The sequence below is a fragment of the Eptesicus fuscus genome, chromosome 18 (assembly GCF_027574615.1).
Source record: "Eptesicus fuscus isolate TK198812 chromosome 18, DD_ASM_mEF_20220401, whole genome shotgun sequence".
Taxonomy (NCBI): domain Eukaryota; kingdom Metazoa; phylum Chordata; class Mammalia; order Chiroptera; family Vespertilionidae; genus Eptesicus; species Eptesicus fuscus.
This window is the reverse complement of record NC_072490.1, coordinates 23,346,980-23,374,865: the sequence shown is the minus strand read 5'-3', so window position 1 is coordinate 23,374,865 and position 27,886 is coordinate 23,346,980. Positions and strand designations below refer to the sequence as shown.

At 35.9% G+C, this 27,886-nt stretch overlaps 1 protein-coding gene across 1 annotated transcript in view; it reads right to left on the bottom strand.

The window, feature by feature from the left end:
* Positions 1-27,886, bottom strand: part of TBC1D5 (TBC1 domain family member 5) — a 463,678-nt gene that overhangs the window by 133,664 nt on the left and 302,128 nt on the right. Inside the window, exons 11-14 of the mRNA XM_028129701.2 lie at positions 26,769-26,857; positions 24,961-25,011; positions 24,798-24,867; positions 17,719-17,891 (exon numbers count right to left, since the gene is read on the bottom strand). Of these exons, the coding sequence (XP_027985502.2) occupies positions 17,719-17,891; positions 24,798-24,867; positions 24,961-25,011; positions 26,769-26,857 (383 nt within the window). The remainder of the gene's footprint in view (positions 1-17,718; positions 17,892-24,797; positions 24,868-24,960; positions 25,012-26,768; positions 26,858-27,886) is intronic.

Genomic DNA, 27,886 nt, shown 5'->3' with positions numbered 1-27,886 from the left:
AGGAGAAGATAGCACTAAACAGTACAGTATTGAATGTGCAGTTGTGGTTGTTTGAGGTCCCTGTCTGCAAACTGTGTGGTGGAGACAAGCAATGCCTATGCTGTTTCTAATTATTCCAATTATCATGGCACACTATGAAAACTTGATTAATAACACTGAAGATATTGTTGTGGCAATTAGCCATATGGTAGTGGGACTTTATTCTGTCACGATTTAGCCATTAGCATCTACTTATGTTTGTCAGAACAGTGCATCCGTGACAAGTTGAAGTTCTGCTCACCTTGCTGAGTCCCCTGTGAGCAACACTAGAGAACTGTTTATTCCTAGGAGCCTCTTGCCTGAGTAAATTTTTCATGTGGCATCCGGTCTAACTGGGGACAAATGTCAAATGGCTTATGTGACGACCCATCAAGCTAAGCTTTCTCTGAAAAACCACTTAGTGACTTGTGTGTCAAAACAAACTACTTGAAGGAAAGAATTTGACCAGTAATAACTGGTCATCTATGCTGCACCACATATTTCCATGGTGTGTAATTCAGAGAAATGAATCTTCATATATTGACATGTAGAAATCTGTAAATGATATTTAAAAAGATATATGTATACACACACCATGTAGCAGAATATTTCCACCTGTAATATTTTGCATGACATTTGCATTGAAGTTAAGAGAACTGAGGAAAGCACATACATGGCCAAATGGGAAGTACAGGCTAAGTCTGTCACTGTAACAAAAGAGCAGTCGACACCTCCTGGGGACTTAGGAGCACTGTCCTTTGGAGTCTCCACACTTCCCAGAAGAGCTGAAGGAGCAGTGGGATTAGAAAGAGGGGATGGATGGAGTCTGGAGCGAGTGACAGAGAGGAACCAGCTACCTTCCCAGTGATCTAAATCATTTCATCTAATTCTCAAGTATTTGTAAAGTACAGTTGTATGTCAGTTACCCATAACTGTAGCACCTGCCCTGCTGTTTTTTTGCTATCAGCCACCACTGGATCATCTCCTTGTAAATAAACTCCTGAACTGCAGGCACTGGCCTCTGCAATTTGTAAGTTTCAGAAAATGTCACATTAATATTTACAGACTTCCATTGTTTTGCATAGTGAATATATTAAATTTAATTTTAGAAAAATGTGCAAATAAATATTTTCTCTTAGAAAACAATTTTCCTAGAAAACATTTTGTCTTAAGTCATAATAATTCTGGCTCACATTTATATGAGTGATTACTATGTTAAGAGCTTTACGTGTAGCATTTCATGTAATTCTGAACTCTTTAAAAGTATCGTGCCCATTTGGCAGGTGAGAAACTGCAGCATAGAGATGCAAGTTATTTTTCTAAAGCACACAGAGTAAGTGGTGGAGTTGGGTTTAATTCCAGGCAAGCTGACTCATATTCTTAATCACTGTTTTATAGTGCCTTCTTATAAAAGGTATATAAATGTAGCAAACCTTGCCTGGCCGGTGTGGCTCAGTGGTTGAGTGTTGACCCATGAACCAAGAGGTCAGGGCATATGCCCAGGTTATATGAGCTTGGTCCCCAGTAGGAGGCATGTAGGAGGCAGCCAATCGATGATGTTTCTCTCTTATCATTGATATTTCTATCTCTTCCCTCCTCTCTCTAAAATTCAATAAAAATATATTTTTAAAAAATATGGAGTAAAATCTTTAAATCTGTAAAGTATCAGGAAAGTTATTAATAGAATATTACAAATAATTCTAAAATAAATATTCAAGCTGAAAATTACAGTAAAAAAATCAAAATAGACTACTGAAACAGTACAGAGATCTGAATAGGCAACTCCAACTTAGTTCACCTGACACAGAACTCATTATTGTACCCCTCTTCCTCCCCAACTTCTCTCTCCTCCTTCATCTGGGAGTGGAGTTAAAGGCTCTAAGCCCTTACACCCTCCCTCTCCTGTCTCCAATCCTTGAATGTCAAGATATATCATTGTTTGAGTTGTAAGTTATCCTTCCCTCTGAAACTCTACCACCAAAGACCTTATCTTACCTGCCTCTCACTCCACCAGTTTTCTAACCTGCCTCTGGGCTGCTATCCTATATAGGCCCATTCTACGGCCAGACAGATCTTTCTAAAAGGTAAATCTGATCAATTCTGTCCTGCGTTGCTCATCTGATGAACACTTTAGAATGGCATCTAAAATCCTGTCTGCTGAGACTCATTTATGGACACTTCCCCTTATGCAGTTCTAGTTTTAGTCTTTCCTAATTGCACACTACAAAGTCACGTTCTCCTCACCGCTTTTACACAAGACAAAAATGCTCAGCCTCTTCACTGGATATGGGGGAACTCCTTCAAAAACCTCTATCAAGCATCTCTTCTTGCTGGACCCGCATCCTGTCTGCCATGAAGCACAGATAGCCATTCTTCTGAACTCCCAGTAAAACTACCTTCATGACCTTCATACCTTCCTCTGTAAATCATTCAGATTCACATGCCTTTTATTTACAGGACTAAGTTCTTCTATATGCCATGCTGAGTTCCTTGAGGTATATTTCTAGTTAGCACCAGCACCACACAATAAGTGCTAAATTAAAGGGAAATGTTTCACCTATATTTAAAATAATTGGTTTTATGTATTTTTCTACATAATTAGTTAATATCAAGATTGACAATATAAAATTAATTTTTTTCTTATTACAAAAGTAATCTGAATTTGTCTCTGAAAAGCTAGAAAATAAAAGCATAGCAAAATGAAGAAAATTATGATACCCATAATCTCATAGCCCCGGAACAATTGGATTACAGCTTTCCAATTCTATTTCCATGCACATATAAAATATAAACACATTCATTTTATAATAAGAATATTTTCATGTGTATTCTGCTATAATCTTTTACTATGTCAATAAATACTGTATGCATCTCTAAAGAGTGATTTAAAGTGGCTAATAGTATTATTCCATTGTATGGACATACAATTATCTATTGAACTATTTTTAAGCATTTAAACTTATAGAGTTTGTCAGTATCATAAATAAATATTGCCAAAAAAGCTTTACAGCAAAATCTATGTATATCTTTAATTACTCTCTATTTGTGACAACATAAATAGACCTAGAAGATATTATGCTAAGTGAAATAAGTATGACAGAGAAAGACAAATACTGTAATGATTTCACTTATATGTGGAATATAAAAAATAAAACAAATGACAAAAAAAGAAAACAGAAACAACTCACAGACACAGAGAAAAAACTGATGATTACAAATGGGAGGGGCCTGGGGTCTGGGGGAAAAAGGTGAAGGGGATTAAGTATGAACTGTCAGTTATAGAATAAGTCACGGGGATGTAATGTATAGCACAGGGACTATAGTCCATAATATCACAGTAACTATGTCTGGTATTAGATGGTTACTAGATTTACCCTGCAATATTATGTTAGTTTCATGTGTACAACATGGTGATTAGACGATTATATACCTGCAAACTAACGTAATATTGTATGTTAACTATAAATTTAAAAAAATTAAAAAATGTCATGATCCAAACCCTTTTTACCACTTTTTAAAAACCAAATTAAGAAAGTCTAAGCTCAGATTTCTTTTTAGACTTTAGATTTAAACCTTAATTATCCCTCAGGTGTAGCCCCTTTCACACTTATAATATCACTTTGAACTCTAACTTCTCCTCAGGGGAAGAGACAAATAAAATTTAAATTTAAAAATCATTAATCAAATTTCATATTTCCATATTGGATTTATTCCAAAATCAAGTAAGTCAGGCCAATAAAATAATTCCTCCTATAACTGCAATAGCATTGTGCATTTGTTGAAAACCCCCTTGGAACTATCACAGCCCCATAGAATTCATCTCCATATAAAAGAGTGACATTGCTTAACTATATGCCTTCACCATCAATCTTTCACCCAATCCCCTGCCTGCTAATATACCGAGCAAGTGAATCTCTGTTTTTAATGTGCATGAAAATCTCCTGAGAATGCTGTTAAAGAGTGAATTCTTAGTCAGTGGGCTAGCTGGCGTGGGACCTGAGGTTCTGCACTCCCACCAAGCTTCCAGGGGAGGCAGTGCTGTTGGTCCATGGACCACACTTTGAATAGCAAGGGACACAAAAATGCCTTTTAAACAAAACTGCCTACAATTACCATTGGTTCTCGTTCACCTTTAGTAAAATTCTGCCTGGCTGTTTTCTGATTTTACTTGCCACTCTCCACTTTAGACTTGGTGTCATTTTGCGGGTCAAGCTACAGCTACTGGTAACCACAGCTAATCATTCCGGCTGCAGGTGTAAAGCAACAAGTCCTAGTGACCCCTCATCAGACACTTGGGATCCATGACTCATTCCAGAGATTCTGCCCGTTATTCCTTCCTGATTTACCAGGCTGGCGCTGAAAGATACCTCCTCTCTTCATCCTAAGTGAACTGTGTATTAATAGCTTTGAAATAAGTTTAAAATTAAAAGGTGAAATAAAATACTAATCATCAAATACTAGGGTTCCCAAATTATAGACCGAAACATTTGGTTAGTAGAAATATGATAGTGGCAGGCCCAGTAACTTGGAATTTGCCTGAAAACTCTATCATTACCTTGCAAAATGGGGAGAAAAAGAAAGTGTATTAAAACAGAGAAAGAAAAGAAAAAGGGGGAGGTGAAAGTAGTAGTGGACCAACCAAGAAGGGTTGGAAACAAGATGAGCTGGATCTCCAGGAAATTATTTGAAGCTGAAAGCTGTCTGCTTTCTTTTGGGCTCTGTATATACATCAGGGATTCATTAACATGTGTTTATTTTTGCTTCAATTACTTTATCAGTATATATCAGTGGCTCCCAGAATTGCTTGCAGAACTTATGAAAACAGACTCCTGGACCCGCTTACAGTTTCTGATTCAGTAGGGACCGAGGAATCTGCATTTCTAACCAGAACCTTCAAGATGCTGCTGGTCCAGGAGCTACACTCAAGAACCACGGTATATGCCATTCTGAAGAACAACTTCTGTGTATTTTTCTTTTACTTAAAACAACCAATTGCTAGTTTTAAAATATCTGTGCTTTAATTTCAATGATACTGCACATTTTCCATGTGAATTTTTTTTTTAATCCAAGGGTATTTTTTCCATTGATTTTAGAGAGAGTGGGAGGGAGATGCGGAGGGAAGGGAGAGAGAGAGAGAGAGAGAGAGAGAGAGAGAGAGAGAGAGAGAGAGAGAGAGAGAGAGAGAGAAATGAAAGAGCTACATCAATTAGTTTCCTACACATACCCCGGATGGGGCTAGGAACCTGCAACCCAAGTACATGCTCTTGACAGGGAATCAAACTCAAGACCCTTTGCTGTGCAGGTTGATGCTCTAACTACTGAGCACACCGGCCAGGGCTTTAATGTGAATTTTCAAGTCACATTTTCACAGTATGGTGATTACAACTTTTAAGCTAGTACAAAATACAAGTGAAAAAAGCTTACAGTGTGGTTTTGTTTGAGTGATACACAGTGGTGGTGAAAAACTTTCGAGAGATCGGGGTTCCTAAAAATAAATGAGGGCAGGAAGATAATCAGCAGAGAGCTGAGAGGTTCCCCAATGAAAATTATTGTTTTGTCCTTTCCCGTAAATTCTTAATGTCTTCAGCTGCAGAATAGCTCATTTCTGAGGTTCTTTTTGGCCTCATGAGTTAATCACACCAGGAGGAGTCACTTTAACTCACATGCCTTTAGGAGTAATGATACGTTTAAATGATTAAACAATCAGAAAAAAAATGCATATCTCTCTAATGAAAGCAGTTAGCACACAGATCCATGGTTTATATGAGTATCACAAGTCATTTGTAAATAACATGTTCATTCTAGATATGTAAAGAGTTCTGTCATGCCCTGTGAAATAAATTATATTTTATTGGTGCCCGGGTGTTTCATAACTTTTATTTATTTGCTGCAAGAGTGGAGAATTAAGATAGAGTAGTTTATTTCACCAAAAGACTGACAAATGGCTCATTAGACACTTATGGAGCTGGAGCTAATTGTACGATTTTTTGTTGTTGTATTAATTGTCACTGCTTGCTTAACGTGCTCAGCCTGGTGGTCATCGGTGCCCATTTCTCACACTATCCCTCAGACTACCCTTGAAAATAACATCTTTTAAAAAAGAGAAGAAAACAGAACTTAAAATGTAATTTGGGTTGGAGGAGTGCATGGGAGGGATGACAAAGGATTAAAGTGATGGCCTTTCCCCACTGGGCCACCAATAACCATCAATCCCAAACAGCAGTCACTTCACATCACCTAACAGCTTGAGTCACAGAGAGTCAAAGAGCTGCTTTTTGTTATTCAGATTCAATATCATTTACATTGATACTTTTTTTATTTTGCCAGAGACATAAGGTCAGAATTGATTGAATATGTACTACCTGCATATAATGATTTCTCGTTTTTTACAATCATGTGCTAACGCTGCACAGTAATGGCCTATGGATGAAGAGACAGATGTACTACCATCATTCGCTACACATTTGCATTAACAAATCATCATTTAATTGAAGCCCATCCAACAAGTTTATGCTACTTAAATAAAGTTCCTTTCAATAAAAGATGCCACAATGACACATGGTTGCTAACTACGAGGAATAATTTTTTTTAAAAAATTATATTTATGTCAAAGGCTTAGGTGTGCATTACACAACCATTTATTAATTTTAATTTTGCTTGGAATAAACAACCTGACAAATGGCATTTCAATCCAGCCTACTATGGAGCAGGATCATTCCCTTTTAAATAGAACAGTAACACCATAGTCTCTGCACGGCAGGTTTCACCTCCTATCCTCTTCCCAAACATATTAAAGAACATGACTTACATAAAAGCTATATAAAAGGCATATATTATTTATTACGTCAAAGCTTTAACATTAATGTAAACCTAAAATCCTGCTCCTATCAGGGAGGACTATTATTTTTAAAATATCATATTTAGTTTCCTGGGTTAATAGTTAGGAAATTACCCAATAGACTCGAAATTTCTATGCTCCTTTAAAAAAAGCAGGGGAGGGTTGTTGTGCAAATACTGATTCTCATCTTGGTTTCACAAACATGTTTGTCATTTATGCCTCTTTAAGGAACATTCTGATTGCATTTACCACATTACCTAGTGCTTATCTTTAGTAGGGAGAAAACAAAAAGAGAAGCGGGGGGGCGGGGGAGGACCCATAACTAGCACTATCTCCCACTTACAAAATGTCTCACTGTCTTAAAATCAGAGTGCTTAAATAGGGTAAGGACATTTTCTCCCACTCCTTTCCAAGTCCTTATGTGCAAGTGGTGTTTCTTTGTTCATGCTAAAGGTAAGGACACTCACTTAAAGTCAAGTTCTACCTATTGACAGTCTAAATGCAGAGCATTATGCACTTGGTGGGCAGATAAAGGATACGTGCATCTATTCACATATGTGTACAGACCTACAGGTGACAGTGAAAGGTGCTATGAGGGCATTATTCTGACAGCTTCTAAGCTGACAAAACGTTGTCCTTAATGCATGTTTTATTTTCTCCAAATAAAAATTACCTTTTATTTCCCCTGGGTTTATGTACCTTAACGATATGTAAAATGTTTTATTTAAACTGGCAACTGAAATCTCTGAATTGTTCAAATAAACCTTCTAATTGTTTTCTAAATTGCATTCTTTTAAAATGAGAGCAAGACTAGAGAAAAATAGGAAAAAAATTTTAATCTATACCTCAGTAGGTTGCTTAGGGTTCCTTTTACAGTTCCTTTTGCTGTAGAGACAGGTGAAATTTCACCTTAGTATAGGATTCCAACTAAATTATGGCATACAGAAATGTGTCATAAATCAACTTCAAATACTGGACAAAAGATAAATAACAGAAGATTTATATTCTGACATACAGAACACTCTCTAACTACAATACAATGCAAAAGAAAAAAAATCCTACTGTGCTACTCCAGCGCTGCTGCTTCTTGCCCTTTTTATATGCTAACTCGGAATGGTAATTATGAATCCTGCAAGTTGACTTCTGTTTTCCAGAACTATGAGTTGTACGTAAAACATGCCTTTTCATGGAAACAATTACCATTAATCAAAACACAGAGCGCTAATACCACTCAAGTCCAACCCACCGCTGTGCCCAGCAATATATCAACCTGTCTGTTGTCAAACACACTAAACAAACTTAAACAGACTGTTTTCACTACAAATAACAGGAAAAATGCTTGCTAAGTAATTTTTAAATTCAAATTGCTATCTCTGTAATCCATTCTGTCACTGGATTTTAATTTTAAGTATCAATCACAGTCCAACACAGACAGATCACTATTTGGCTCTGAAAGAAAGAGAAGCAGTGGCACTGATGAATGGAGCTGCCTGCAGAAGACTTGGTAGGACAACGGATTCTGCTAACCTCTGATAATTTAGTACAGGAGAACACGCAACATGTAATACATTTCACTTTTTTAGGGGTTTGTAATGCTTCACTTCCCAGCATGGACTATTAGCATAAGAAAAGAACGTTTGATTGTACATTTCACTTTTTTAGGGGTTTGTAATGCTTCATTTCCCAGCAGGGACGATTAGCATAAGAAAAGAACATTTGATGGCTCTACAGGAGTCAGAAATAACAAAACTATTTCTATACCAAGTATGCAAGGCCCATAACTCTATTATTTTCTATTTAATTTTGAAATCAGTCTTCGAGAAAATGACATGAGAAGTTTTCTATGAAGATGAAAACCACTTCACCTCTGTTCACATAAGCATCAGACATGTATATCACCAGCAAGTTCAATATACAGCTATCTGTATGCAAGGCTGTCATCTATAACTGTGGTAATTAAGTAACTGTCTTGAAAAACTTTTGCTTTTTTCACTATACCTTTTACTTTTCCTATTTTACTCTAATTCTCCTCTTTTAGTCATTCAACCAAAAGGTAAGACCCTCACCCCAGAGACAAAGGCCAACTATTTTATAAATCAGAAAGTCAGCTCTCTTTACTAATTTCTGATCAGTGGAGATGTCAAAGTATTTGCTAAAAGACGATGAGAAAGGGGTTGGGAACAGTGGAGTTTAGCAAACAGATCAGGCATTTACTACCAGCGAGCTCCATTATGGATTTCTGAGCTTTGTAAGCCAAGCTCCCCCAAGTGTAATTACATTTTTATTTATAATGGGTTTGTGACTGTTAACTTCATGTTGCCGATGCCTGTTTCCCCCACACATGCTCATACACACCAATGTGAAATAGCATTCTGTATTTACTACTAGACAGAACACATTGAGGATGATTCCTTTCACTTACAAATCAAATTGAACATTAATGAAAATATATTCATAACACAAAAAAAGCCAAGGCATGCAGGGGCTGAGACAGACCATGTGCATAATTAACAGATCACTCTTTCATATAATCAAATTATTTTTTCACAGCTTTATGTAATAGGAAGACCACTACAAATCCAGTATAGAAGGATATAAGGATGCTACACATAGCAGACTACAATTTTAGTGCTAGCGATAGCCACGATTAGTGCAAATGTAACTAGGAAAAAGGTCTGAAGTCCACCCAAAGCCAATGTGTTCTTATTCAGTTGAGCAGTTTGTTCATTCACAAACCTGTCCTCCTGATAGAATTTATCACCTTTGTTTTATCATTAATCCCTCCTCTTCTCATCTAGGTAGAAACCCCTGTATACTTTACACCTACTTTTAAATGCTTAATACCAGTAACCACAGGAGAATCTCTTCTCCCCTTGAAAAACTGCAAATAAAGATGTCAGCTATTGAGTATATTTGTGGCATCTCCAGCAGCTGCTGTTAAATACCAGCTGGTCTAGCTGATTAAAATTACCTCCGAGTTGGTATTATAAAGATGCCTGGGCAACGTTGCTGTATTAATGGATTATTGAGTGAGCGATGAAAACCTTGGCCAGCTGATGCGTTTTATTACAGATAGGCTTTATGATGTGTAATCACTGTAATTTTTACAACTAGAGAAAATATGAAAAAAGGAGTCAAAAAATCCCCATAGAAACGGATTTAACTAGATTATTCCTACCATTCTGTTTCCTAGAAGGAATCAAAGTACATAATTACTGTGTTAAATATCCAGGTACAGACCTATACACACAATTTATCCCTCTATCTATGTGGGTATGTTATCATCAATACAGACAAGCAGAGAATGCACATGGACATATGCAGTATGCATACAATTTGTGTGAATAGATATTTACTATGTCGTTGTCTGCCAAGCCATGCAATTGGCTACAATGAGATCACATGACCTAAAATACTGTTGAGCTGTTCACCAGCTGGGCAATAGCTGAAAATCCAAATCTGGCCAACTGGACTGTGGTTTGCAGTCCAAGGGACAGGATCATTTCTCTCCCTTTACCATTTCCCTTTAGCTGTTTTCTGATAAGCCAAGGTTTTTATAGAACTCTACCAAATTGTCCCCAGACCCTGTAACTTCCAGCTTATGTTCAAAAGAAGGTATGGCAGTTTATTGGCTCAGCTGGTTCTATGGCTGCTACAGGGGCCAGGACCCTAATCTATCAGTTTCCAAGGTCCTTCAAATGCACTGTCCTATTAATGGTACTTAAGGCTCCTGAATGCTCCCAAATTGTTTTAAGAATAAGCACGAACTTGCTGCAGGCTGTGGCCAATTAAAATGGATCAAGTATAGGATAAAATTCATGCAAATATGTCTCTGGGTGAATTAGGATCTTGTAGGAAAAGACAGACATCTCATACTGGATTCTCTTTTAGATAATCCACAGTTTACAGTTGTATTTAAGAACATAATGTTTATCATCAAGTAGTATCAAGTGTGTTGTTTGGGTTTTGCTGTATAATACTTAACATCAATTTTTTACACACCCAGAATAAAATACATACACCTGTGACTGGAAAGCAATAAAACTTACTCTTTTTATTTAGCAAAGGTACCAAAATGTCTCTGTGAAATTATTCTTTCAGAGCCAGAGGCTTTGGTCAGCTTTTTGTGTACCTCCCATAGAAGCCCAGCGGTGTGTTCTGAGGATGAGTTTTATTCATGCAAGTAACTAACACTTCTAATTAGAGCCACATGTGATGAACAACCTGCGAAATGAGGTTAGGCAATACTTTGAGATCAAACGATTTTTAAAAAATTATTTTATTATACCGTCTTGAAACAGGTTGCTAATGAAGATAATTTCAAAAAGGGAATTCCAGAAGTATTTTGAGTAATAATGTTTCATTAAAATAGGTGTCTAACTTATTAAAGTGACCATGCTTTTGAAGAACCACAGTCATTTTCAATATAAAAACACTGGTATGCTGGCTTAAAAAACTAATCATTGTTGGTTAAAGCATTTGGTTTGATCATGTTTTCATGGAAATGAATGTAGTCATTTGTGTGCAAATTTGATACGGAATTTATTTGCCATTTTGTCCAATCTCTCATTCATAAGGCAACCATCCATAAAATTTCTGATAGCTAGTTTGCAGTCCAAGGGACAGGACCATTTCTCTCCCTTTACCATTTCCTTTTAGTTGATTTCTGATAAACTATGCTGGGGACTGCTGAGCCTCTGTTGAAACATTGGGGTGAAGGTAGAGGATTTTTCCACTTACTGATTCAAAATCTGCACTCCACACAAATTATTTCAACTGGTTCTTCTCTAGCCTTCTATAGAGGCTACTCCCTGTTCTATTAATACTAGTCAAATGCCCAAGTGATGTAACATAGAGCACACTGCTTGACATCAGTAGGTGTTTAATAAAGCAAATGCTGAAGGAATGATGGCTTAAAGTAGTTCTATTTTTAAAACTATTAAACTGAAAAATTCAATCATCCTACATTAATGAAATCAAGTAAAGGATATAAACTTTAAAAGCTAAGAGAAAATGACATACACAGCTTAATCAAATTTCCTTAATGTGAAAACTTATAAATTTAATAGTTAGGCAAAGAGACAAACTTCTGACCAACCAACTGATCAAACCACCTCACATTTACTACTGTTTTAAAACTGAATTTTCCACAAAAGCGTAGGAGAGGAAAATCATATTAGGAGCCGGTCCACCCTGATTTGTCACTGTCGTTCTAAATACCAAGAAGCAGGACACCACCCTGCCTAGAGCTGATCAAGCTCCAGAAAGACAGCTACGTATCGATGGGCTACACCAAAGCAAAAGGCGTTTGGTATATGGGGGCTCAGGACTCCGGAAAAACCATTTCCCATTAATTTTCAATTTAAAGAAATAACATTATTCATCATTTTTATTATTATTTAGAAGTATGAGATCTTAACTAGAATTTTATGATCCCTGCTATGATTTATCTTTTTTTTTTTAATTTAATGAACACTTAGAAAGTGTTTCCTATGTGCCAGACATCGTTTAAGGTACTATGCAAATAGAAGGCTTCACATGGCAACCCTATAAGCAAGGTAATCTTAATTTGACTTTAATTCAACTTTTGCAAGCATCCATTGCAATGCAGTACCTGCACTCAGGTTCTAGGTTGCAATGAATGAAGAGTTCAGCAATTGTAAGAAGGTACAGACAAAATATATTATATTTTTTCTGAATAGTTCTTGTTTCAGATAAAATAAAGACCTTTCCATTACAAACTGATAATTAAAATGAAGTAAACCTACAATACATACCAAATATCAACATTATAAAATTCTACCCATTAAAATACATTTGGCCCTAGCTGGGTTGGCTCAGTGGATAGAGTGTCAGCCTATGGACTAAAGGGTCCTGGGTTTGATTCTGGTCAAGGGCACATGCCCAAGTTGTGGGCTCAATCCCCGGGGGGCGGGGGGCATGTAGGAGGCAGCCAATTAATAATTCATCATCGATGTTTCTCTCTCTCCCTCTCCCTTACTCTCTGAAATAAATAAAAATATTAAAAAAGATACAAAAATAAAGTAAAAAACAACAACACATTTGTAGTTCTGTTCCCTCCTTCCCTCCCACCCCAGGCATAGAGATTTACCATCTTCATACTTGGGGTCTGGTCACTAGAGGAACTGAACTCTGGTTTTCTTCAGTGCCACTGATATGGCTGAATTCTGACAGTGTTCACAATGCTGACTGTCTCACTAGCTGTATTTTTAATAGTTTAAATCCCATTAACTTACTTAGGTCAGAAGTTGTCTTTGATAAAAGTTGAACCTACTCAGCCTGTCATTAACTCTTTTCTACCCAGTTCTAATCATTTTACATTGTTTCTGATGCCTCCTAATTAGGGCTTATGCCTATTAAAACAATTATCTATTCTAAAAGGTCTAACACATTCTCTCCAACGAATTTCATGTAATATACCATTTAATTTCAATAAGATTTTAAATAAAATTCAGTAAAAAATCTTCTTAAATGTTTTTAAAGTTTGGGAAATTTTTTTATGCTACACATGCCATTTGCAGTTTAAGTCATAATCAGAACCCTTTGGAGGAGATACAGTGGAATAAAAATATCATCTGTAGCATCATATAAAAATACCTAAGAAATAATACTTGAAGTACAATGAAAATAAAAGCATTATTTTTATCAGAGAAAGCAAATTTTAATGAAAAGTTTTTAGAAAGAAAATACATATACTGTATATATAAGACAAACTGAATTACTAATAACATGCTACCAATGAGATTTAAGCCTACATCTGTTAGAGGTGGTTGCTGGGAGAGTTTCTGCTTTGCTTGATCAGAGGAGGCAAATAAGGTTGACACCAGCCTCTGGAACAAATATACAACCTTGAACAATTACCTACTGACCTACGAAATAATTGATGTCTAGCTATCCCAGCATCCTGAGACCAGTTAGCCACAATCACGAAGAAAGGCTGAGAGAATCTGTAGGTCTCCATACTGTACTAGTAAAGCCAATGAACCACTGCCAGAGCTCCTATCTCCAGACTTGTTACTTTTTAGGAAAAATAACAAAAATCACCATTTGTTTAGGCCATTGCTAGTTGAGTTTGTTACTTGCAGCCAAATGCATTTCTGATATAGTGTTCCTTGTATTTGTGCTCCAACAGCAGATTGTGCATGATTCTAATAATTAAATTATATCAAAATAATGTTGTTTACAAATATATCATACTAGACCAAACATAGTATTTACCCTGACTACACAGATGTAACTTTAATAGTAAATGGGATATTCAAGCCATGATTTCATCTAAGTCCATATATTTCAAATCTCATTTTTTTCTCTATAAAATACTGTGAGCTCCTTGTGAACAAATGCTTAACATTTATTACAAATTAAAATATTTGTTATATTATACTGGGAGGTATAGTGGAGAAGTGTATGAAATCTGCCATGGAATTAGCTGCCTGTGATGGTATCAAACTCACCAACATGAGATTTGCTAAGTTGAAATATTCAATTATTTAATGTGGATATTAAAGAAATCAGATTGTAGCATGTTAGAAGTAGGTAAAAGAGTGACCTTCCAGATCCTAAAAAGCTGGGTTTCTGTGCAGGGCCAATGACAAAGCTCTATGGCCTGGTGTCAGATACCTCACTCCACTTGGGTCATTGAACATGGTAGTTACATAAAACTAAATTTCAAGCCTAAATGTAATATCATTCAGTCTACAAATTTTCCATTTTGAGCAAAACAATATAACAGGAAAGTGGTGAAGTAAAAATATTCAGTCAAAAGTTTTTATCGAATCTGATAATTTGATAGGAAAGAAAACGCAGCTCTATCTTGTCCAAACTGTTCTGGTAAGTACATGATAGTTCCACATAAAAATCTCCCTCCCTAAGGACTTATCTATTTTTTAAAAGTTCTAATATATTGTCAGAGATTAAGGTAAATACATTTGATTGTACTGCAGATGTTAAAACAGTTATTTCATATTAAGCATTCTTGCCATGTCCTCCATTTTCCGTAATTCTTCAAAAATTACTGACAATGGTTCAAATATACCTTTAAGGTGTTTCAGTTTTGTGGATGTTGACAACTCATTAACAATAATTAAGTACATTCTTACTTTTGTCCTCACATTTTTGTTCTTATATGATCAATTTATAATCAACAGAGACAACTGAGAAAGTAACAAAAATTATAAAGAAAATAAACACCATCCATCATTCCCTCTCAGACATAACTACTCTTAACAATGCTTGCCAGTCTAATTTTCACATAAAAACATATATACGTTTTGCCTTGGCATGGCTATGAGCCTTGGGCTATCCAGTGCCCTTGATTTCCTATTTCCGCTATAGGAGGCTGACTTCTGCTCACTAACAAGACTCCTCTAATTCCAGGATTTGTACCTTCCTGGTCTCTGTTGCTAATCTGGTCACCCTGAGTTTGGCTCATAATCCAACCTAACACAATCTCTATGGATGCCTTAGTTTCCTACTATACTCATAGTCTGAATCATATTAGGCTTAAGAGGTCAAAGCCTGGCTCAGCTTCTTGGTAAGTGGTTAATCTAAATAAGCCTTTATAAGCCTTAATTTCCTCATCTAAAAAATTGGGATAATAGCAGTACCTATCCCAATGTATTTTGAGGATAAATAAAATAATCTATGTAAAGCCATCAGTATGATCCTGGCCCACAGAAAATACTCAAAAAATATTAATTATTAATCATTATTTCAAGTAATTTATTATTCTTCCCATAACTCTTAATCATGATAATTATTCATATGGAAGGGAACACACTCAGCTTTTTCAATAGCAGTAATCCTGGGGGAATAACCAGTGGTGGGTGACAAGATTATCATTGGATCTTCACCTTCTAACCCCTCATTCTGGTTTATACATTAAATGTATAAGATAAAGCTCATTGAAAAGAAAAGAATATTTCAATCATTAACTGTGTTTAGAATAGGAAGCTTTTTGCTTAAACTGTTGGAAGAGAATTTTTAAGGTCGGTAATTATATTGCTTTAATGACTAAAAGTTATATTTTTTAACATATGTTTATATTTCAAATATCGTTTAAAAAAACTTAGTAGTAATACATAATTATAAAGTGATATGTGTTAGGACAAATACACTGTGATATAAATATTTTAAAATTATTTCACAAAATTAAGCAGATTATTTATCAATAACCAAGAACCTCCCCAATTAAATTATTATAAACCACTATAGCAAAACAATTGCTAATCCAGAAAATAGAAAAAAAAAGGAAATGGAAGATATACAATAAACATTTGGGAGATATGAAATTTATCCCATGAGTGTCGTAAAGAGCTCATAAGTTATAAATGTCAAAGCCCAAGTGTGAGGGTCCTTCCTTAAAAGTGACATTAATTGCATATCCCACAGATGCTTATTATGTATTCTATTTATATCAAAGTATAAAATGTAGTTGAAAATATACAAATTCAATATATTTAAGGTGATAATAAGACACAGTTACTCTCTCCTGTTCCTCAGCTATACTATAACAACCTGATTTGGGGCCCTAATTATGTCTTCCTTCCTAACTGGTCTCACTGTCCTAACCTTGTCAATAGCTACTTTAAAATAAACTTTTATGTCTATAAACACAAACATATTAGTTAGACTTTTAAGTGTAAATTACAATTCATTAATAACCTACAATGCTACTAAATACCCATGTTACCCACAACTTTCTTATTTCAAGTGGAAATGATGGAGCTGTTCTCAATGATGAAGTCAAGCTGAAGTCTCAGAAATGAAAACAAGCATCACTAAAAACAGGAAAGCAGACTTCTTAAATTACAGTTTAGGAGTTCCAGAGAAGAAAGAGAGCTCAATATTTATTAGTGAAAGAATCTGTACAACATGAGGACATAAAGAAAACATTCATTGATATTTTTTACTTTGGACTAAATAAATTGTCCTAAACCTTTGACTTGTTTGAGATTCTTTGTAATTCAAATAATGAATTCATATTTACTGAGCATCTACTATGTACATCTCAATGATATCTTTTCAAATTTTCATGTTCTACCTAATTGAGAGATGGAATTTGCAAGAAATATCTACCAAGGAACTACCTAATAGTTCACAGATATGTTCCATTGTTTTAATATAAAGGGTCCGTTGGTTGTCTGTAATACTGCACAACTAATTCATATTCATTAAAACTGCTCTTTGTAATTTGCCTACTCACCTTATAACCACTGAATGAATACATACAAATACACACACACATCTAGGGAGCTCCCTATTTTTCTGCTATAGCATGTTACAGAGTTATGTGGTTAAAGAATATTAATATATTATGTTCACTGTGAAGGGCATTGAACTTACTTTTCAAAATGCACTTCTGAGGGTAGAACAGAAGACCATACAATAAAATGGAAAGACTATAGGATTGTTTGGGTTCGGGGCTGGCTCCATGTGTGTATGACCTGTGCGACCCTATACTTCTTAAAATGCTTGGTTTAATGATCTGCTGCTGTTGCCATTTTTAAATTCCGACTAATTTTTTAAAGGAGGCCATTCATTTTTATTTTGCACTGGGCTCTGCAGATTATGGAGCCAATCCTGATTGGATTTGAATTATGACTTAGTTTCTTCCTCTGTAACAAAGTTGTAACAATTACCAGAATTGGTGGGGATATTAGGTGAAATATCATATGTGAAAGCTATGAGCACAGAGCCTGGCACATAGGATAGAAAAGAGATATGAAATGAAATGGAGCTGAACCAGTTAGTTCTTGCTCTTACTCTTATAAATCTACACATAGGGAAATCATTGTAACTCATAATTAGATAGAGCTGCAATGTAAACTTTTAATACTTACAACCCATATATCTGTGGTGCAATTTCTAGTCTGTTCAAGTGCATGTAGAGCTCAATATCATGCTTCTTCAGCAGATGATCCTGGATTTGGTTGACTTTAGTAACAATAGCAATTGTTGGCCCTAAGTCCTGTGGTCTAGCAAAGGGGATGGGAGTCAGCAGTGTTTCTTTCCCCTAAAAACAAGAAAAATACAACAAGTATTATATTTCAATTTGAAATTAACAAATATGTGGACATCATTCCTGAATACATTTATCAATTGGAGTTTAAATAAGAACCAACAACTAGTCTAAATAGAATCAATAATCATCTTATGACAAATGCTTATAATGTGGAATCATATGCTGATTATCATATAGAGGACTGTGAACATAAAGGCCAGAAAATGTCTTCTAAAATACCTTCTACCTGTATTCCCTTGACCAATTTCTCTCGTGACGTTACGCATTACAAGGTAATTCTGGCTAGAGGTAGTAGTGGCCACTATATTTGTCCATGGGCAGTTTATCTAATCAGCCATAGTACCTAAAAGAAACACTCTAATGAAAACATATTTCTTGTGGCATAAACCTGGAATATGAAAAACAGCAAATGAAAACTTTTTTTTTTTAAATATATTTTATTGATTTTTCACAGAGAGGAAGAGAGAGGGACAGAGAGCTAGAAACATCGATGAGAGAGAAACATCGACCAGCTGCCTCCTGCACACCCCCTGCTGGGGATGTGCCCGCAACCAAGGTACATGCCCCTGACCGGAATCGAACCTGGGACCCTTGAGTCCGCAGGCCGACGCTCTATCCACTGAGCCAAACCGGTCTCGGCAGCAAATGAAAACTTTTAATTTGAGCTCTCAAAACTATAAAAAAGTCAGAAAATAAAGGAAACTAAAACTAGAAAATAAGATGTTCTTTAACTGTCCTTATCAATTTAAATAGCTAAGTAGAAAACATTTAAAAACTCTCCAGACTAAAATATAGCTGATTTAAAAAAACACACAAGACAATTTATATGGACCAACTATATCTTCTCCCATGTTCCATAGTAAGACAGATATAACTGTAACTCCTTGTAATGCTTTCATGAAAACTTCAACTACCCCCTCAAATCTGATATTGTCCTCGATTTTACCCCTCTCTAAAATGCGATTTATAGCAGCACTCATGATTGTCTGCCTATCATTCATCCTCAGTCTACTGCTGTAGCTCAAATTTATGTTTCTGCTTCACAAATGTTGCTTTTTCACATAGTTCTGGTCTTAGTTTTATTCTCTAATTACACATAATTCCCTGGATAATCTCAGTCATCCACAGTGTTTCAACCAAAACCCTTTCCAAAGATTTTCTAATCTGTATTCATAACCTAGAACTCCGAGTGTTTCCCCCATACATTCAAATCTTGGCAAGAAATCTTAGATTGCTAAAAGGGTGTCTTATTCAGTAGGCCCACAACTAAGTTTATCATCTTCTGCTCAAACACACGTTTATCCTTTCTCCATGCATACCTCAACCCATCCTCCAATAAGAACACCCACTTTACCAATTTTAGTTCCTCAGAACCACTCAGGGGATTCTTATATGTCTCTTCTTCCTCAGCTATACTGTTATAATCTGATTTGGAGCTCTAATTATTTTTCTCCTCCTAACTGGTCCCACTGTCCCTAATTTAGTCTGCTTTCAAATCCATCTTCCAAAATGCCTGTGATCTATCTGAAGTAGGTATTAGACTATGCCAAATTGCCCTCCTTAAACATTTTAATAGCTCCCCATCATTTTTACTCAAGAAGAAAAAAAAAAAACCCACCAAATTATTTAGCCTGATTTCTAAGGCCTTTCAATCATTAGTGAGGCTACAGAATTCTCACTTCTATAGATCCTGGGGATGACATTCTTTTACCTGAATATCCCCTCCCCAGTGTTTCCATAGAAGAGCTCCCAAGTATATTTAAAAATGAGGATCAAGTCCTATTTCATTATCGTCTTCTCTACTACCACAGTCTCTTTACTACTTCTTGGCCTCCTAAACTATGAGATCTCTAAGATTAACATCATCTTTTCATCATTGGACCAGATTCAGGGGCACAAAAATAAGGTAAAATCTCTTGCCCTTGTAGTTGGGAGGGGAGGACTACAGAGAAAATAACTGAGAATTCTACATGTGAGCATGACTAATCAGGCTGGTAGAAACCACAGAGGAGAGGAGGAGCATGTGTTAGTACAAAGAAACGTTTCCTGGAAGGGGTTCCATCTGTCTTTCCAGGATCATTTCTGGTCTTAAAATTTGTCCTGTCTGACTGGTATGGCTAAGCTGGTTCAGCACCGTCCCATGTACCAGGAGGTGATTATTCCAGGTCAGGGCACATGCCCCAGTTGCAGGCCTGATCTCCAGTAGGGGGCATGCAGGAGGCAGCCGCTCGATGTTTCTCCCTCAAGGATGTTCCTATTTCTCTCTCTCTCTCTCTTCCTCTCTCTGAAATCAATAAAAACATATTTTTTAAAAAAATAAATGCATCCTTTGTACTTCCTGCATGTCTGCCTTAGTGTCTTTAGGTCTGAAGGATATAAATCTATATCAATTTTTATAATTCAATTGGTTTTTATTCACTTATTTAAACAGGAGAAGAGGAAATCTCTATATTGTGGTCATTTATTATAAAAATAATACATCCAAGACACCTTTTTCTGATTTTGTAATACCTAACATTCTCTTTAAATAATAAATATTTTAATTGTTAAAATTTTTTAATTAAAGAAGATTTAATTTAAAAATTTAATTCTTGTTAAATTTTTTCCTACTGATATTAAATTGAAATAAGTGTTTGGGTTTTTTTGAATGGGTGTTAATTGTAAGATACTATTCACATTCAAAAGGCAGTGTTTATTCTGAAGCCAAATTTTCTTTAAAAACAAGTGATTTAACATTTTATGTATTTTGGTCATGCAGTTTTCCTTTCCTGAAGAACCCTGTGCAGCTGAATTCCATATTGTGTGGGTGGAGGCACTGACCTCACACAGGGTTGCTAACAATCCCATGGAAGACAGATCACTGTATTTAGTCTTCTTCTGAGGGTTTTGAATACACATACTACCACAGATATACAATCACTGGCTTTGGAGAGAAGTGATCCTAAATTAAGCTATTTAAAAATATTTAACTTAATGAAATCATATAATCAATTTCAAGTTTGAATAGAATGAGTTATCATTAAATCAATAGCATATGTAGTCCATTTTTCAAATGCTTAGTATAAGGTTTATATAAACTACTAGGGGCCCACTGCATGAATTCGTGCACCATGAAAGGAACTGTGGGCTGCGAGGATATGGTGGGCACAGGAGTGGGTCTCGGCTTATCCTCCACATCCCCCCACATGCCCCCGCCGCCGTGGCCCCCAGTCCCCTCTCTGCCAGCAGCCCTGCACCCACCACTTCCACGCGCTGACGGCACTGGCACTGCTCGCACCCGCTGACAGCGTGGAGCAATTGGGGCCGGCGCCAGCAGCAGGTGTGAGCAGGGCTGGCACCATCAGCTGGTGCAAGCGGCGGCTGCCGGCCCCGATCACCCTTCAGGAGCAGGGGGAGGTGGAGAAGTCCTTAGGGGTGATCGGGGCCAGCAGCCGCCGCTCACACTGCTGATGGTGCCGAGTGATTGGGACTGGTGCCAGGTGCCGGCAGCGGGTGCAAGTGGCGGCTCTGGTGCCGGCTGCAGGTGTGAGCTGGGCTGGCGCCAGCAGTGGGTATGAGCAGCAGCTCCGGTGCCAGCAGCAGGTGCAAGAGGCAGCTGTCGGCCCTGATCACCACTCAGGAACAGGGAGAGGCAGAGAAGCCCTGAGGGGCGATTGAGGCCCGTGCTGGGAAGTGCGAGTGCCAGGCAGGACCACAGTGCACAGGAGCAAAGAATTTCCAGTAACCACCAGAGGCTTGCCCGGATGACAGTGACCGGTGCCCCACCTTGGTCTGGTGCCCCCGCTCACCTGCTCCTCCATCCCACTGTAGCCGATGCCCGCCATGTTCCGTGCACACCCCCTAGTGGTCAGTGCACGTCATAGCGACTAGCTGTTCAGTTGTTTGGTTGTTCCGCTGTATGGTCTATTTGCATATTAGGGTTTTATATAGATACATAGCTTGAAAGATTTCCCCTGTGCTCAGAATACTTATAACAAAATCTCTTACATCTAAGAAACTCAAAAGTAATATTCCAGATCACTAAGTGCTAAACAGTGAAATCAAAAGAGAAGCTAGAGTTATTATAAAATACTTCCTTATCATCAGGATTTCTTATAGTAAAGAATGCTGTTTGCATTTAACAAATATGATCAAATGGGACAGCCACAACTACCAATAAAACTAGAAAATTTTTCTAACCATTTATTAAGCAGTCAATGTGTTCTGCAGAGCAGAGCCAGTCCACAAACTGCAACGAGATAATGATTTTATGCCTTTATGTAAACCAATGCACTGATTTTTTTCATCAAGCAAGTCTAAGGAAAAACATGTCTGCTGAAACAAGCAGCAAATGTTATAACTGAATTTTCAAAGGAACTAGAAAAGTGGTTCTCAACCTTTCTAATGCCTAAGACCATCGGAAAACACAGATATTTACATTACGATTCTTTAACAGTAGCAAAATTACAGTTATGAAGTAGCAACGAAAATAATTTTATGGTTGGGGGTCACCACAACATGAGGAACTGTATTAAAGGGTCGCAGCATTAGAAAGGTTGAGAACCACTGAACTAGAAGAACTGAATATGGGAGTGGTATATTAACTTCTCGAACTTCTTTGTAAAAAGATGAGAGAATCAGAAAACAATAAAAAGGGATTCATTAGAAATACTTTTAAGGAATATTTTACTCAATGACATATGAAAGAATTAATATAAATATTCAGAGGTCACAGCATCTATGTGTTCACTGATAAAATGAATGCCTTTCTTTGCATTATCTTAGTCATTTTCATGAACTTGACTCAGTGATATCAACATAAGTAGGTAAAACTAAGAAAAATGGTGACTCACATGTTTGTCACTCAGTTTCTTAGATACAGTGAATAAGTTATAAAATACAAAATGACCACTGTATAAAATAATCATGATGCCTGTATTAAATGTATTCAAATACTCTCTGCTCAAAATTCTGATGCTCACATAAGTCTACAAGTTCATCAAATCACTTGCCAAGAATATAAAGTTATTGTTCCACAACATGTGTAGTTCATCACATACAGTGACAGCAAGTTTCTGCTCTAATCACCCTTACATAAGGTAACAAGTTCTGCTGAAGGGAGACTTTATCACCGAGGCTAGGGGTTGGCAAATTTTCCCTGTAAAGAGCCAGACAGTAAATATTTCAGGCTTGACAGGTCATACAGTTTGTGCTGCAACAATTCAACTCTGCTGTTGTAACGTGCAAGCAGCCACAGACAACAAGTAAACAGACAGGCATGGCTGTATCCCAATAAAACTTCTTTTATGGGCATGGAAATTGAATTCCATATTATTTTCATCTGACACAAATTATTATTCTTCTTTTCATATTTTTTCAACCATTTAATAATGTAAAAGCCATTTTAAGTCACAAGCTGTACAAAAACAGATGGCAGGCCAAACTGGCTTGCAGGCAGTAGTTTGCCTTGACCTAGACCAAAGGCATAAAAAGCATTAGTTATCCATTTCATTTTTTAAGAGATGGAATGAAGTGACTGACTAATACATGGTTTCTAACCAGAATGCAATCAATTATACCAATATAAAATAAATTAATCATATAAAACATAATGTGCCCAAAACTCTTAATATACCTTGCCAGAATAATTTGCAATGTTTCCAATATTGTATAATAAAAATGAAAATAACATAATGATCTCTAGGTTAGCATATATGTTTGTTTACAGTAACAGATCATTCAGAAATTTCATGCCTAGAGACAGACTAAAAGAACAAAAAACAGATGTTCACACAAAAGTTTGTACACAATGTTCATAGCAAGCAAAAAGTGAAACAAAACCAAATGTCCATCAACAGATTTATGGTTAAACTAATTGTGGTATATCCACACAATGAAATATTATTCAGCCATTAAAAGGAATGAAGTACTGATGCATGGTACACCATGAATGAACACTGAAAACATTATGCTAAAGGAAAGGAGTCAGTCATAAAAGGCCACATATTGTATAATTCTACTTATATGAAATGTCCAGAAGAGGCAAGTACAAATACAAAGTAGATTAGTAACAGTAGAGGCTCTGGGAAGAGGGAATGGGGAGTGACTGCTATTGGGTATAGGATTTCCTCTTGAGGTGAGGAAAATGTTTTGAAATTAGATGTGAGGATATTTGCACAATCTTGCGAATATACTAAAACTCACCGATGTACACTTTAAAAAGGTGAATGTTACAGTATATTAATTATATCATAATAAAACTTATAATTAAAAAATAAGGATATGAGAAAGAAAAAATGGTTTGATGCTAAATGTGTAAATTCCATAGTGATGCATTAGTAAAAGTAAAACAGCCTATTTGTTACAAAGTTTATCTATGCACTTTAGTTAATAATATGTCTATCAACTCACTAGGATAGCAACAGATCAGGTAGATAAATGCACTTTATTAAAAGTTTATAATAATTTTAAATAAGTTACATTGCATGAATATCATACACACGTATAAGAAGTTTCCATTTATTTACACAAAAATTTTTATATTACCTTTGTATATGTCTGCCAATATTATTAGAGATACGGTTTAAATCCCAGTTCAATCTTATTCCACAGGTATTTTCATATTTTCTTTTTTATAGTAATAACTAGAGGCCCAATGCATGAATTCATGCATGGGTGGGGTCCAGCCGACCCACCCCGATTGGGCTGGGCCAGCTGGGGGGAGGGGTTGCAGGCAGTTGGCCACCGGCCCCACCCCTTGGTCGAACTTTCGGTCAAACTCTGGGTAAAGGGGACAATTTACATATTAGCCTTTTATTATATAGGATAATGGCTTTTATTCTCTGATTATATGTCATTACTTACTGAAATTATTTGTTCCTTCAAACATACTGAAAAGATCTGTACTATATGATTTACCTTTTGACTATCATGCTCGAAAGTAGAAAACCAAGGTTCAGCAGTTTCCATAAGTTGTGAGAACATCGCACTAAAATGTAGAAAAATAATATACTGTTGTTAAACCTTCACTAAAGTAAATATGGTATAAAAAATAAAAATATCTGAAAGTATCTGTACTTACTAGGCATCATGTTCCAGATACTCAGGGTTCAACAGCGTTTTCATTTCCTCACTTAAAAAAATAATACATACAAATCAAAATTTGTAACAGAAGGTGATTCAGAGGTTACCTTACTCTATACTTACAAGCCAACTTACTTAAAATGTGCAAATTAAAAAATTATCCTTTTTTAATAAAAAAGAGCAATTCCATTAACAAATGAAATCCTTCCTTTCTCTAAATATAAAAAACAAATTAGCTGCCTTGCCTGTGAGATAACTATTTAATTATTCCAAATAACAAATACAAATGTGACAACATATTCATTGAATGTGCCTGATCTAGAATACATTGATTACTCCAAAATCTATTACTTATTTCTAAAATAATGCCCAAAAGTATATGGTTACTCATCAAATATATCATATCAAAACATTAACTTATTTTCTTTTAATGACTTCCATTTTTACTACAACATAAATTAATCAGTGACAGCACCTCTTCCAAATTTATTTTAGTGTTGCTTTTACATTTTAGTGGATTGAAATAGCTAAAGCATGTTCAACTCACTTAAAAGCAATTTTTTCAATCATCTATACTTTCCTATTAAGTGTATTCCACCTACATGTTTTAAAAAAGGTAAAACTGACATGAAAACAGGATCTCATACTAACTTCATCCTTATCATTCTTTAAAATAACTAAACCAAGGTAATTAAGACATGGTTACTACAGTCAGATCCTGTAAACTCAGTATAATTTAAAAAAACTCAAAAGGAACTAGACAATACTAATGTGTAATATAGTAAACAAAAGTTAATTTAACAAAGGTCCTAGTCTATGTTCAGCAAAATGGTTGGCTACATTTGATTAAGAAAGATAATGTGTGTTTTCTTTCTCTTTCCTGCATATAACTGGACTAGTCTGTGGAATATCCCTGACAAAGTTTTATAATCCTTTGTTCTCTATTTCTAAAATGCTTCCTGGCTGCCTCTCCACCTCATCAGTTAGGGCAGTGGTCAGCAAACTCGTTAGTCAACAGAGCCAAATATCAACAGTACAACAATCGAAATTTCTTTTGAGAGCCAGATTTTTTAAACTTAAACTTCTTCTAACGCCACTTCTTCAAAATAGACTCGCCCAGGCCATGGTATTTTGTGGAAGAGCCACATTCAAGGGGCCACGGAGCCACATGTGGCTCGCGAGCTGCAGTTTGCCGACCACGGAGTTAGGGTATCTTAAGTTAGAAAATAAATTCTCACTAGTAGCTTAAGTTAAATACAATTACTAAAGTTATTTGCTGGAAAGACTAAGTTTAATGTATCTCAAAAACTAGACTAGAAGTTTCCATAATAAAAAAGCATAAAAATGAAAAGCTACAAGATGAGACTTTTATTTCATTTTAGATTTCAGTACCTTTCTCTTATGAACTGAACTGAGTCAAACTTGGAGAAAGTATCTTACAGACAAGGTTCCCACACAGCTTATAGTAAAAGAATGGGGCATTAGAAGATAGTATATATGAATACAATCAATCTAGCACTTTGCCATTACAACAAAAATTTCTCCTTCTTGATCCATTAATTATGTCTTTCTTTAGTATACATTTAAGATTTGCAAAGATATTTATGTTCCCAAATTTGTCCATAGGTGAACCGAGATTACAACTATTAACTATGTTAATACAACTAAGTGGAATTAACAATCAGCCACATGAAACATATCCAAATGTTGATAATTTACAAAAGTACCTTCAAGTTAAAAGATTTTGAGGCAAGAAAAGATTACAGCAGAGCTTGAAAAACAGATGGAGCTCATATAAAAACTTGCCTTGGTTGAGCAGACTCGCTGGCATGAAGAAAAGCTTGGTGGTCACAGTGGAGGATAAAGACTATAGGCGCTAAGAGCTCATGCATGCCCTGAAACATAAGAGCAAGAGAAATGAAAGGGTGGGATGTTTATAGTCCACTAGTGGACAGAATAAGCCCAGATAAATGTTTTTTCAACTAGTCCCTGCTACCAACATTTCCATAATAGAAAAGCATAAAAAATGAAAAGCTACAAGATGAGACTTTTATTTCGTTTTAGTTTTGATTCCAATTCAAGCACAGCATGGTATTCTGCTTTAAAACATGGAGAGCAGTTCTCTTTTAAATGACACAACAAACAATAAATTGGCATGGTAGACAACCTTGCACCTGTCAGTTGCTTCAAGATCTGTACTCATAAATATGAATTTCATTTATGCAAATTATAATCATGAGCTACAGTGTAAAGATCTGCAGTAAGAAGGGCAACTAAGAACTGTAGACCTAAGGAAATTACACCCAATGTTTTCATTATATAATGGTTCAAAATTAGGATGTCTGTAGATTTAGGAAGAGCTGAAGTCAGCTAGCTGGAAGTGTTGGATAATAAAAGAAAGAACCTTTAGCTGGTATAATAGAAAACAAAGTTTTTAAGTTATGATTTTCAAATTGTTTAATCTGAAGAGTACCTAAATTTTTTCCTAATTGCAACTATAAGGTTACTTATAAACTTACTTAGTGATTTCACCAATATGATTCTTGTTCCTTATATTGGTGTTCACCTGTGAATTATATGAATAGGCAGACACAAAAAGATATATTTGCTACTTAGTTGTCTTTAAAATGTATTATAAAATCCATTATTGTGGGGAAATAAGGTATTCCAAATTAGTGACCTGCCTTGCTAATTGAGATGTTTTTTCCTCTTAAGCATTAAAAAACACACACATATTTTAGCAAGTTAAAAATAGATTGCACACTTTTATGCCTCTGAAAGTGAGTAAATTACCATTTCCCTTTTGCTTAATAACTATGGGTTATCTTTTATAAAGATAAGACAAAAAACTACCTTTACAGGAAACAAGAATAAAATATACAAGCAGAGAGAAGAAACAGCTTTTGCTGGTGAAATCAGAGATG